At 33.1% G+C, this 14726-nt stretch overlaps 1 protein-coding gene across 2 annotated transcripts; it reads right to left on the bottom strand.

The window, feature by feature from the left end:
* Positions 1-1252: 1252 nt before the first annotated feature.
* Positions 1253-7968, bottom strand: LOC110111673. 2 transcript variants are annotated; one of them, XM_020843650.2, is made up of 4 exons: positions 7735-7968; positions 5028-5106; positions 1697-1792; positions 1253-1557 (listed from the first exon to the last, which is right to left on the bottom strand). In XM_020843650.2, exons 1-3 carry the CDS (start codon positions 7884-7886, stop codon positions 1724-1726), a joined length of 300 nt encoding a protein of 99 aa, XP_020699309.1. In that variant the 5' UTR covers positions 7887-7968; the 3' UTR covers positions 1253-1557; positions 1697-1723. The 2 variants fall into 2 exon arrangements, with proteins under 2 accessions (XP_020699309.1, XP_020699310.1); XM_020843651.2 differs by having other exon boundaries at positions 1722-1792.
* Positions 7969-14726: the final 6758 nt, after the last annotated feature.

The following is a 14726-nucleotide window of genomic DNA, read 5'->3' as shown; positions in this document are numbered from 1 at the left end:
TAAATGAATAAGTTCAACAAATTCTTGGCAATAAAAATTAATAGACTTAGGTTTTTAAATTTTGAATGATTGTATTTAATATATAAAATGCCCCTCAGAAGCTAATCTATGAGAATAAACTTTCAATTAAGAGTTAAAGAGTATATACGATGCTATGCAGTAAATATGTGAGATACTTTGTAGCAGTGGTCATTCACAGATCGAAAATTAATTTTTTATCCATTCAATTAACGTTTTCTAGCTCAAACAAGAGCTTTGCCTTCAAGGTCCAATTACCTCCTACAAACTTATATTTTAACAATTTTAAGCAAAAAAAATTAATTTCATGATGATCCAAAATCCGGTCTCCAGATTAAAGCTTCATTTTGGGACCGCTTTCTTACTGTTTTGTGAAGCAACTTTATCAAGACGAGTATCCCTTTAGCACTCGAAAGAATTTGCTTTGAGTTTTTCAATATGCGTGCATGGGACGACTCATCGCTTTGGTCAAATTTGCGATCTCTTGATAGAGATCAACCTCTCGGGGTCACTCATCATCAACAGAATTGTCAAACTCCATTGACATCTCCGATCCGGCTACAGCAAGTGCACATCTCATGGGCCAATAACTACAACCCCTCCGACCCAGTCTTGCAATCATCATTGTCCCCAAAGGACTCACCCTTCACATCCAGAGGTCAAAAGCTTTCAAAGACTAACCTTCACGCTCTGAGGACTCACCCATATAAACTCGTCTTGTGTGACCTTTTCAAAAAACTAGCCTAACACACTAGTCTATTAAAACTTGCCAGAGAATTTACCGTAAGACAGATATTTTGAAGATACAAAGCCACGCAAGCACCTGCCAAATTTATAATTTATCATTCTTGCATTAATAATTTTTACTTTTTCATTGAGTATAATATTTCCCTCTAACACTCCAAACCCTATAAAGAATGTGTGAGAAAGCACATTCAATATATATATTTTTTTGTACTTAGGTCTTTAGAGTATACTTATATCATGATTTCTCTCTCTCTCCATATTCATCTGAATCTCTCTAAGTTCTTTAGTTATTAATTAGAAGATGATTTATTAATAAAATTGGGTGTATCTACGAGATTATTACGTACGGACACTGAACGCATTCAGAGACCAATCTGGACGCACCACGTTACCCAATGCACTGTGTATTGGATGGCGTGACGCATCCATATTGGTCTCCATACGCATTCAACGTCCATAATAATTTTTCCTTATCTAAAGACAAATGTGAATCTAACATCAATTATTTCATTTAGAAACTAATACACCCATCACATAAAGCAAAATCTGATTCATGCACTTACAAAATGGTTGAAAATGACAGTCAAGATGATGAGAAAAGCCTGATAAGCAAAAAAGTTCCTAAACGCAAAAACTATGAAACAATTTGTACCACTTTGTTTATTGGCTTCTTTCGGCCGACAACTTTTAGCCCATCACCAATTTGCATCCAAACCCGTACGATATTGCTGTTGTTAAGTTCACCATTTTCAGCTCTATTCAAAATAATGCAGGCACGGGTTTCCTATAGGGCTATAAATATGATTTCCAGATAAGCAACAATTTCAAAAATAGTATCAAATAAATTTCAGAGGTCTTGCAAAGTAGCAAAAGTAGAATAAGGGTTTACAAAAACAGATTCAAGTTTGCAAACTAAAACTGACAGATTAACCTGAAAGATGAATAAGAACTAATACTTCTATGGGAAGTAAACAGGCCAATTGAAGTAGTATGAGTCACGCAGCGGCTTGCTCATGTACTGGTTCCACTGTAATCATAGAAGGATAAAAGAATTTAAGTTATTGCAGGAGATGAGACAAAAAAAAATGAAAAGAAACTTTCCTAAAGGTAAACAAGATAGTTAATCTTTCTGAATGATTTAAGGGAAATTAAGAACACTAGTTAATTTGATTGTGATCCATTTCTAATAGCTAGCTGCGTCACAATTGTGATTCTCAAAACAATATAAATCACAAACAATGATAGTCACACAGATGGCAATGTTGAGGAAAAAGCAAAATAACTAAGTGATAGGAAATACTTGAGTTCGCGAGTGATCCTACCAGATCTAATTGACATCGCAAGCAAACCTAATAATAATTTCTAAAAACAGCGAGAACACAAAGAAATCGTAGTGGAAGAACAATCAAACGATAGCAATACTAATAAAAAATAAAGGGAAACAAGAACAAAGCAAAGATACAAGAGATCCTCAATTCGAGAGGAGGATCGTCTCTCCCAAATCTCTAGACAAGAGAGTTTAAAGACCAAGTCGCCAAGAAACCCTAATTTCAATCAATCATAACCTAATCATCCTTAATTCTCTCCTCCTCTTTCATAAAAAAGTTTTTCTAATTTAATTTCCCTCCCAAGCCCTAACCGCCCACTCCTATTCAATTTGAAATAGCTTGGACAAGTGGGGCCCACCCCCTTGGGTGGAACACACTAGAGTTGGCGGACTACTTCCGCCTCCTGTAAGGGGCCGGACTGGGCTGGTTCACACTGAAACGGCATATCACTAAGGTTCAGATGCTTTAGGCAAAAACTGCAACAAGCCACTCTGCTGATTATTAATTTTATAATAATTGTCTGGTATAAGTCTAGTTGATTGAGTGAATTGTCTGGTACAAGTCTAGTTGATTGAGTGTGATTGGCTTGGCTTCAAATAGAAATTCACAAATGATAAATATAAAATAGATCGAGCAAGGTATGCGGGGTTTTTTGCACGAACTCGAAAAAGTGAGAAATTACAAGGCCTAGCAGAGTAAAAATAGCTTTTACCAACTGTAGATATCATTCACAAACGGTTTCCCTTCGCTGAATTCAGAGCTCTCCTTTTGGAGGTGGAAATGGCACAATTTAAAGCTGACGAGTGAGGAGATACAACAAGGTAAAGGTGATGACTCTGGGCAATCAAGGCAACCAACCATTTAGAGGAGGAAATTGCACGAGTTGGAAGCAACATAAGAAAGGCACAAGAAGTAAAGGCCATTGAGGATGGTTGGGTCGATCCTCTCTTGAAGGTGAAGACAACAAAACCTGAGAGTGACAGACGAGGAGGTTCTCCTTTGTCCAACTTGTTTGAAATCATCTAAGCTCCAAATTGCGCGACCTCAGTGTTTAATGAATTCGTTGCGCAATGAGTTAGTCATTTTGATACTAGCACGATTTAGAGCTCATTCAACTTCACAATTAATGTATGAAATAAAAATTTTATGGTATGTTTAGTCTCTTTTAAATGTTCTAAGATATGTACCTTGCACCAAATTTTATGCTTGATTAGGAATTTTTGCAATTCCAACAATAAAATTTATTAAAGAATCTATGCTACTATTTAAAAATGAAATGAAACTTTATCAAGCAAAAATATAGATCAATGTTTCTTAACTTTTCATTCAAATCATTGATAGTTTCTATAATTAATGAATGAATTATATAATAAACAAAAATTTAATCTCAACCTTAATAGTGTACTACTATCTTATAGTCGAGCTCGTATATTATACGAGCTTGAGCTCAAGCTCAGCTAGGCTTGGCTCATAAGCTTGTCGAGCCGCTCGTTTAAATTAAAATATATTTAAAATCTAATTTTAAAATAATATAGTAAAATATATATTAAATAATTTTAATTATTTCATGAGTCAAGCTCGATCTTTCTTAACGGGCTCGAGTAAATGAGCTAAGCTCGAGCCTACTAATTTTTTGAATGAGCCGAGCTCAAGCTCAACGAGCTCAATAAGAATTAAACAAGCTTAGCTCGATCAGGCAGATACTCGATTCGACTCGTTTACACTCCTAGGTCAAGATGTTATGATCTGAAGAAATTGATAGAGGTGCATGAAGGTTATGAATGTAGCTAAAAGCAATCATGTTACTTCTTTTGGAGGAAGAAACAGTATGATTTAAAGGTGATGAGAGAGATGGTACAAGAAGGTTATGGAGGTGACAAAGGGCAAGCAAAAAAATCCACCATTTGAAGGTGGAAATGACATGAGAATTGATGTGAGAAGGTTGTGAAGACCATCGAGGATGATTCGGTCAATCCTCCTTTAAAAGTGAAGGCAACACAACCTGGAGGTAGCTGATGAGGCTGCTAGTTCAAATTCATTTGGAGGTGGAGATGGCACCACTTGATAGCAGCGAGCAAGACAATGCATGAAGGTTGTGTAAGTGATTGAGGGTAGTCAAGAAGTTTTACTTCTTGAGGTGATGCCATGATATGAATGTGGTGAGAAAGGTGCATAAAGGTTTTGAATATATTTGAAAGCAATTAGTATGGACCTCCTTTTGGAGGTGGAAATGGCACGATTTAAAGCCGACAAGTGAGGCGATACAACAAGGTAAAGGTGGTGACTAAGAGCAATCAAGGCAACCAATCATTTAGAGGTGGAAATTGCACGACTTGGAAGCAACATAAGAAAGGCACAAGAAGACCGTAAAGGCCATTGAGGATGGTTGGGTCGATCCTCCCTTGAAGGTGAAGACAACAACACATGATAAAAATTTAACCAAAATGACTACATTTCTTATATTTCTTTCCCATTCTTTGTATTAGAAAATACACACTCAAATATAAAAAATAAATCTTTTTTCTTCAAAAACAGTATATATAATAGTGCATATATTGAAAAAATCTAATTTAAAATTTTCTTCATTCAATAATTTTTACACATGTTTTTGATGCAAACAACAATATATAAGTCAACAGATTATAGCCCAAAAAACCAAAAACAAAATATTAACAAAAAATTAAATAAATGACTAAAAGGCTTCAGAATTGTATACGCTTCTAAAAATATATGAAAAAACTTCTAACTACATGAACTTGATGCATATCTCTTCTTAAAAGTAAATTGACAAGATTGATCCACATTAATAACTTCTTAAGGTTTCTCACTGGCATTAAATATCAGTTTAAAACATAAGAAAACATAAGAAACGTCAGAGATGCTACACTATGCAAATTAGAACATCACAGGTATTAGTAAGGGTCCCAAATGTACCTTGAACTGATATGGCTCCCCTTTCTCCTTGGCTTTCTTCCAATGGTAGTGCTCAAACAGCATGGCCTTGTCATGCCAGCTGCAGGAAGCATTTAATGTATACTCGAGATGAGATAAGTAGATGTTTGGATAAATAGAAGCATAAAGATTTTAAGTTTCTTATATAAGTAAAGTGGTACAGCACATTTCGGGCTGGATACATACACAAAGTACAGAAAACAATGAAATTAAATTAAAATATTAAAACAAAATATGGTGCAAACACTTCAAAATCACCTCAAGAAGTTAAACCTCAAGTGTCATCTTTACACACGTTTGATATATTGAAAAAAGAATATCATCTTTACCATACTTCGGCTGTCATCCAAACAGCTTTTTTTGGGAATTTTTATTTATTTATTTTTTTTTTGGGAATTACATCCAAACAGCTTGATCCAAAAGAAAGAAATAATCATTTGGATGGATAAGATTATGTCACTTCTACTACCTTAGGCTCAAAAGTGGAAAATAAAATATATCCAAGCATACGATTTTTAAACTTCAGAGACGGACAAGAATATAATAACGAAGAGTGGCATCACCAGAGAAATATCACAAGCAATTTAGTTAGTTATATTAAAGCACTGCACGCAGCAGAAATTCACTAAAGAACTCAGAAGTTGTATTAAATGCTTTATTCTAATCCAGACAAGGCAATCAAGAAAACTCAACGATGACTGTAAATACTTGTCTCAAAATTTCCTGCTTATCTAGGATAAAAGCTACAAATAGACACTGTTTGATGCCTACTTCATTCTCTTGTTTCTAAAAGGTGGCACTTTTGCCAGCTATTGCCACAAAATAACAATACTCTTCTCACTCAAGCACAACTAGAAGAGCCAAGAAATGACATTTTTAATTAAAGGAACCCAGAACCTCATTTTCACAAATCCCAAAAAGAAAGGAACCAAAAGCTAATCTTGTAGGCTTAAACTGCAGAACAGATTCTTTAAATTGAAATCCCTATTTGTCTAACGATTCTTTATTTAATCTCCTAAACTAACCAAAAACCTCTTCAAGCCCAATTTCTTCATATCAAATTGGGCCATGTTTCCCAGAGAAAAATTGCAATCTTAGCTAAATTAATCCATGACTTTTAAGCATCAGAAGGAAAAAAGCAATACATTAAGTATAATATGAAACAGTATACAAGAAGATTTGCACAAAATAGAATCAATACATCACACAATACTTGACATAAATGAATGGAGTAGAAGCATTTGTAAAGCCAACCCCAAGTGGATGAGATAAGAAAGGACCCATTTTAAACATGATGAATTTACTAGTGTTCATTATTTGATTGAATGCAATTAGAAAAATTTATTGATTTTAAACTCTACAAACACTTCAAAATCTCTCAAATGCGATAATTTCATCTTCAAACACAAAATGAGTGAAAGATAAAATATTGATTCCTAAAACATGTTTTCTATCTTCAAATAGCCAAATGAGGCCTGATAATAATGATAGAGATTAGAAGCTGAGAATCAAATCCCTTGGAACCTAAAATAATAATAATACTATCATATTGAAAAAATGAACCAGATTAACTTTCTTTTAGGCATTATTTTGCCTAAGAAGAGTTTTGGCTTAATCCATGTGCTCCAGCATATCTAAATTACACTTATGATTAATTAGGCTAGGCCGGTTGAAATCATCAATTCCAAAACAAACATGATCTCATAAACTTCTCCTCCCTGATGTCTTATATGAATAATTGTGCTTAAATGCATATATATATATATATATATATATATATATATATAAGTACTATTATGTATTTCTATGCCTATCTTGTAGATGTACATGGATTAAGAAGAAAATCATCTTACAAATACTGATTTTCAATGTTGAAAAGAAATAACCTTTTCCTGTTACAAGCGAAAAAAAAATCATTAGTGAGTATGCATTTACATATTTTACCATTAAGGAAAAGAATCGTTATAGTTTTTTCAAACTCTTTACAGTAAGTTGCATAATTTTATTTTGAAAACATGATTTACATTAAAAGAACCTATACTCCTGACAATTTACATGGATGCTAACATAGGTTCTTGCTAGAGATAGATTACTCCGAATAACATACAAAGAGTTAGAAGATAAGGAATGCACGTTAAATCCACCATAGATAAAGAGACATTCACACCAATTATAGATATAAGTTCACTCGTTTCCATCACTTAATTATTTCAACTAGCTTTCATTCAAGTCCTTCCAGGATTATCTATACCAGACCATGAAAATCGAGGTGGCTGCCAGCTGACTTGCATTTTCAACAAGAGAAACCAAAATGAAGAAAAAATATTAAAAAAAAAAATCCATAACAAATAAGAAATTTATGATTATTCAATCAATAAAACCATTATGTATTTCTCTGAGTTGTTTCAAAAACCCACAACAGAAATTGAGCGCAGATAAACTGTATCCTGCCAATACCAAAGTCACTGTAACCTGTATCAATAAGCCTCAAAAAGCTGGTGAAAGCGCAGATGCATACAGAGATTTATAATAAAAAGGCAACAAACAGAAAACTTCCCAAAGTAAATTCAAAATTTCTCCTTTCTATCACCAATGCGTGGAAACATAAATCAGAGGAGTTTAAGATAACGATTATGACTCTGATGTGGTGAAACCCTAATAAGAAGGAAACGAGGATAGAATGACCAACTTGAATTGGTTGGACAGCTGCCACATGTAAGGGTTGAAGAAGGCGAGGGCGGAGAAGGCGAATGAGCCAATCCAGATGTTTGCAAAGCGTTCGGGATCGGTGTGTGGCACGCCAGGATCACCGCGATAAGGATTTCCGAAATATTTCTCCATTTTTCCGGCTCTCTTCCTCGATCACTTTCACGCCAGTGGCTTAGTGCCCATTTTATCTTTAACAGTAGACAAATGAGTACTGAGCCCGAGGCGAGAGAAATCATAAAAGAGGGAGTCGGGTTAGGTTAGGTCAACCTTTAGGAAAAGCGTCTCTCAATGGCTTCTAAAAGATTAGACTTAGATTTCTAAATTAGACTTTTAATAACTTCTAAAAGATTATTTAACTAGTTCATAATATTGTATGCTACATCTCTATTACCCAGAGACCACAATCCCTTCGACCTCTGTCCCCCAACCCTTCAACAGTTCAACCCCAATTGCTCGACTACGATTTCTCTAATCTTCGTCGCCCGATCACAGTCGCTCATCGACTACGAATCCTTCGACCTCCGTCGCCCGATTATGATCCCTTCGACCACAACCGCCCACTGACTACAATCTTACTGACCAAATGAACAGGCCAACTGTTATTCATGTCATTGGACTCTTTCAACGCCAACTGTGTAATAAACTTTATACAATATATATTTATTGCATTAAGTCAATGAATTCCCTGGATGAAGTGCAACATTTGTAACAATAAACACTAGTGGGGTTATTTTGACTTGGTTAGACCTCATTGTTTTTATATGTATGTGTGTTATATCTTCATATAAAATTAGTACATTAAATTCATCATCTCTCTACCATCGTGAATGTTCCAGCACAAAACAAAGCTTATTTTAAAGCATTGTTATTACTCCTACTTTGAACTTCTTACTTCTTATCAATTGGGTTCAAATTTTTCATCATTAACTATTTTTTTTCTACAACAACGACAATATCAAATTTTTATCTTGCTAGGTGGGGTCGACTACATGAATCTTTTTTTCTACATTATGTCTTCAAGGAAAGATTTTTTTTTTTTTTTTTGCCTAATAAATAAAAAGAGTGGAATCTCTCATACTAAAATTTTAAGAAAACATTTGTATTGATATGTTTAAAGTGATTGTGATAAAGGGTTTAAAAATTCACATTAAATTTTTAGAAAAATCACAAATACAGCACCTCCACCTAGTAGCCTAGTACATAGTGCATTTAAATATAAAATGACATAATTTAAGGTGAAAAAATATATATATTAGAAGAACTATTTTAAAATAAGGAGACAATTGATAAGACCTTAAGAAATAACAAGATTAGTGATTTATGCTTAGATGATTTTTACTTAGGGGTTGTTTGGTTGAAAATATTTTGGATGTAAAGTCAAGTAAATACTTGGGTTTTAAGTTTTTATTTGTTTGGTTGATTTAAAGAAGAAAATTAAAGTAAAATCTCAAATATTCTAAACTTCATGAGTCAGGTCAATTTGTGCGTAAAAGAAATTCATCCAAAATCGTACGAGAAAGGAATTCAACAGACAGATGCGCGAGAGAAAGAGAAGCACATGGGTCTCTTGCATCCTGTCTCTTCCTTCATTATTGAGATCTTGTGTTTTGTATAACTAGATAATTATTGAGGGTGGGGATAACTTAATTTTGGCAGAAGATGAGTGGAGAGTAAGACATCATGAAAGAGGTAAACTTGAAGCTATTGTAGATGACTCTCGAGAGTGGTTGGAGAAATGAGATCTAATTGCTTTTGATATGCGGAGTTGTTTGGAGAATGTTAGCTTTTAGATATAAAAATATGTATTTATTGTTGTATAGCACTTATTTGTATATGCAGTTATGTAAATGCACTAAAGACATATTTGTTGCTAATATATCTTTTGTACTTGAATATGTCATATTCTTATTCGCTGGCATGATAATGAAGTTGTCTCAAATTTAGATGAATTCTAAGTGGTTATTTGCAGGATTAATGAAGCCACGATATCCATCTAGCAAATCAAGTGTCAAATTTAAGAAGAGAAAAAACTTTCTATGGAGTTTAAAACTTGAATGGATATCTGGGTTATTGCAGATAATGTGTGAGCATGTCGATGCTAACACGAGACCTACAAATGGCTTCAAAGATGCTATTTATCAAGGTGTTGCTCAAAAATTAAAAGAGAATTTTGATATTTAGGTCAGATCCGAGTATGCAAGAATCAAATTAGATATTAAAGAAGTGTTTGGAAGCACATAAAGAATTAAGAAAGATGTCTGGAGTGCCTTGGGATGACATACGGAACGAAGACTATCTTGATGGGTCAAGAGGAGTTTCTAACGCATATCTAGATGATACTTCAAATTTAGATGAGTTTTACAGATGTAAAGATACAGTCTTTTTGTCTTACGCTTATTAATTTGAATAACTACAGACTTCCAAAAAATGTGATATATCTTAATATTCTTCTCTCAAATTATATAGAATTAGAGAAAGTTTATGGTGAATATCAAACAATTAGAGATTGGGCTAGGTCAAGAAATTGCTAAGATCCATTGGATACTCAACATATTAACCTGGATGGTGAGGAGACAGTTGGTCATGTGGAGACTCCTGTGGATACATAAGTAGATGTTGATTGCCATTAACAAAATGTTAGTGAATACATTGTAGGAACGACAAAGCGAGGAATGTCGTCATCTTCTAAGGAGTCCACCCAAAAGAAAAAGAGTAAAAGACATGTTGATGATCATAGTCTTCATGATTAATTATATTGCAATGATGGAAAACAATGTAGTTCAAGTTGCTAATGCAATTCAAACAACAATAATAGCTTTTGAGTAAAGAAAAATATTTAGTGAGCTCGTGACAGATTTATCTAGCATTCTAGAGTGGAAGAGATTGATATTATATATGATAAGTTATTCAAGAACACAATAATGATTCATTTAATTCTTTCTCTCCAAACCTAAGGAATCAAAGGCTTGATGGAAGTGAAAAGAGTTAAACAAAGGATTCATTAGCATCAGAATAATGAAATTGGTATGTTGTGGCTTTAGCACTTTGTACTGGATTTCATTCTTTAACATTTATAAAAGTTTGATTATATTTTATATTGTAGATATTTTTTGCCATGAGAGAATAAGTGGTTGATGATAGCATATGCATGGATTATTGAAGAAGAAGATATTTTGAATGCCAATAATATTGTTATAGTTTTTTTTGTAAAATCTCTTGAGTGTTGAAACCTTGGTTTGATATTGTTAATATTTTGATATTTTGTAGCTTTTAACTCAATTTTATTGAGTTTCATTGAACAAAAAAGAATTGTTAGGCTATAGATTACAACTACTATTATTTTTACAATTGGCATGTTGCTAGTTTACTAAAAAAATTGCATAGTCTTGATAGCTCATAGAACAAAGTATTTTATTGATGTATAGTCGTGATAGCTCATGGAGCAAAGTATTTTATTAAAGCATATAATTATTTTTATATTATCATAAAATTATAATTATTAATATGGACTCAAAATATAAATTAGAATATTTTTTTACTTATTCTGTAGACACTCAATCAAACAACCTCTAAGTATTCAGAATAAATGGATTTTACTTTACTCTGCATATACCCAAGTACCCAACCAAACAGAAAAAATGGTTCCCCTTTGCATTCACGTTACTAATAATTAAATAACATCAAAATATTTATCTTACAATACATTTATTTTATATTGCATTCACTTTACTATCAACGAAATAGTCCTTTAATAAGGATCAAAATAATACTAGACTTTTTAGCTTGTATATTAGATAATGATTGTGTCAACCCATCTATCAATCTTAAAGATGCACACTTTACCTATATTAGTTTGGCAGTTTGGCATCGATCCAATCATCTAATTTAGACAATCATCAACATCAATCTCAGGTCCAATGATAGATATATGATCATTGGATTCAATTATATGTCAGCACTAATTGATCTATATGCCTCGAAGTATGCAAAAAAGAGGTTGGTTCTGCCTCTGAAAATGTAATATCTCAAACCCAGGATCCCGCCGCGTGAAGAAGAAGCACGGTCGGAACAAGTTTTTCATTACTTCGAGTCACATGAAGAAGATGAAGGAAATGAAGAAATCGAAGAAGACACTCGGTGCCATTTTGGTTGCCTGGAATCGTGGAAGCTGAACGAGCAACAATTCCCGATCACGTGAAGTGAAAGAAGGCGAGGAGCTCGACGTCACTTGGAATCGTTAAAATTAGAAGTAAAATTTTAAATTTGAAAATAAAAGGATATTTTCTATTTTTCTTAGAGGCATCATTAAATAAATAAACTAATATATAAATTTAATTTAGAAAATATCAATAATTAAATAATGATTTTTCATCTAGAGCAAGGAGGGTACATTTTATCATTAATTTAAACTTCAGTATTTTTAGAAATTGGTTAAATATGAGAGAAATTAGGTGCTTTAACTAGCTAATTAGAGAGAGATATTTATATTTAAGAAATTAATTATTGGGATTGTGGTATATTTTGAGCCAAGTATAAATTATAATAATGAGAACGTAACTATATAGGTGAACAATTATTAGGTCAGGTGACATGACGTAGCTCTACGTTCGGACGCCAATAATATGTCGCCACGTGGTCTTACTCAATGCAGCGCGGCCCGACGACTTGACTCTGGATGTATTTTTAGAAATTGGTTAAATATGAGAGAAATTAGGTGCTTTAACTAGCTAATTAGAGAGAGATATTTATATTTAAGAAATTAATTATTGGGATTGTGGTATATTTTGAGCCAAGTATAAATTATAATAATGAGAACGTAACTATATAGGTGAACAATTATTAGGTCAGGTGACATGACGTAGTTCTACGTTCGGACGTCAATAATATGTCGCCACGTGATCTTACTCAATACAGCGCGGCCCGACGACTTGACCCAGGATTGCTATGTTCGCGTATTGCTCGGTATTGCTCTACGTATTGCTAGGTATTGCTTGGCAATAATGAAAAATATTGCTCTGTGAAGAGCAATACCGAGAAATTTCTCTGTATTGGTCTTCACATAATTGTATTTCTGGTTATTGCCGAGCAAAATCGACCAATACCAAGCAATACCTAGCAACATGAGAATATAGCAATCTCGTCTCCATTCCGGGTCGGGGCTGTCGGGTCGCGCGGTAAATAGTGAGAACACGTGGCACTACTTTACTGGCGTCCGAACGTATAGCTACGTCAGGTGATCGGACCAAATAAAAGTTCGTGAAGCTGACGATAGTTTTGACTAAATTGAAATGTCAATGCAAGTACTTATGTTTCTATATTACGATAATTGTATTACTTATTTTAATTGGATTTTACTACATATCATTATAACAAATTATATGTGTTATCTCTTTTAAATGTAATTGATTATATCGAACTTGATTATATAGATTTATGTAATTTAGCACAAATATTATATTGAAATGATATGAAATTATATGGAGCATGCAAATAAAGTTATTAAATAAAAATACTTGCATGTGTATGATTAAATAATGGAGCACATGCTTTGGTACTGACTCAGAATGTAATATACCTGTGAGCATGAAAGAAAAATATTTTGAAAAAGGAAATGAAAATGTGTAGCATTGGTATTATTTTAGACAGTGTCTTCTATAACAATTGTATTATTTATAGAAAAGATAAATATATGACATATGTGACACGTATAGATATGCATAACATTGATAGTAATATTCAAAATGAATTTTTGAAATGAGCATGCAAATTATTCTAAATGCATTATAGTACTGTAATTTAAAAGATGATATACTCATTGAGTAATGACTCACTTTTTTATTTAAAAAATATTTGAAAAATAAAAAGATTCAAAAAAATTTGGCTACCACAGTACCACCCCCGCCTGCCAGCTTGTAACGTTGCATGTCTGTGGCCCTAGCTACCCGCTCGCCTTTCCTGCCTGCCCACGTCGAGTAATTATTGTGTCCGGACCTCGAACGCGTCCAGAGATCAATAACAAAGTGCCACATCACTTGGGCGCTCTGTATCGTCACTATCAAAAAATAGGGTTTTTGCAGCATAAATTTTTACTTTTCCTGGCGGTTATAACCGCCACTACATTATTTGCAGCGGTCATTAAACCGCTGCAGATCCGCCGTGTTTGCCTTCCGCTGCAATGGCCTTCCGCAGCGGTTTTAGGACCGACGGGGTAGCTTTTTGTAATGCGTTTTTTTTGCAGCGGTTTAAACCGCCAGTAATTCCCCAGAATAATAGCGGTTTTAACCACCACAAAGGCAAGCAAAATCGACTTAATCGGCGTTAAGCGGCGGTTTTCTGGGACTTAGTGGCGGTTATAACCGCCACTAATGTCCAGAATTTTTTTTTTAAAATTTTGAAACTTGCCGTTCACACCTGCAACAAATAACACAAATCATATATAACATAGGGATTTTTTCATGGCTTCAAATAGAAATTCATATACATGCTTAATCTTATAGTTTAATTATTAATGTTGCTTATTTCGAAAATTTGCCCTTTTTCTTATCTCTCTCATCTTATTTATATATTTTTTCCATTTTTATTATTTTTCTTCACATTACTAATATTTTTTTAATTAAAAATTTCATCAATTTTTTAATTATTTTTAAAACTCCAAATCTCTTGATAGAAACTTTATATAATTAAAGTCAACAAATTATACTAGAGAAGAATTATAATTTTGAAATTTAAATCAAGTATTTTAAAATATGCTTATTATAATTTTCATATTTTTTAATAAACTTTTATATTAATAAGATCCAACTTTTTTATATATTTACTATTCTTTATAAAATATTTTAATTATATTTTTATTTAAATTAGATATAAAAATATATTATAAAAAATAGTTGAAATATATAGTCCAAACAAATTTATGTTGAAATTCATTTAGATGAGCATAACAATAATTTTTTTCATTATTATAAAATTTAT

This window comes from Dendrobium catenatum, unplaced genomic scaffold (assembly GCF_001605985.2).
Source record: "Dendrobium catenatum unplaced genomic scaffold, ASM160598v2 fragScaff_scaffold_1446, whole genome shotgun sequence".
Lineage (NCBI taxonomy): Eukaryota > Viridiplantae > Streptophyta > Magnoliopsida > Asparagales > Orchidaceae > Dendrobium > Dendrobium catenatum.
Note: the sequence above shows the minus strand (reverse complement) of the source record. Positions and strands in the feature narration are given on the sequence as shown.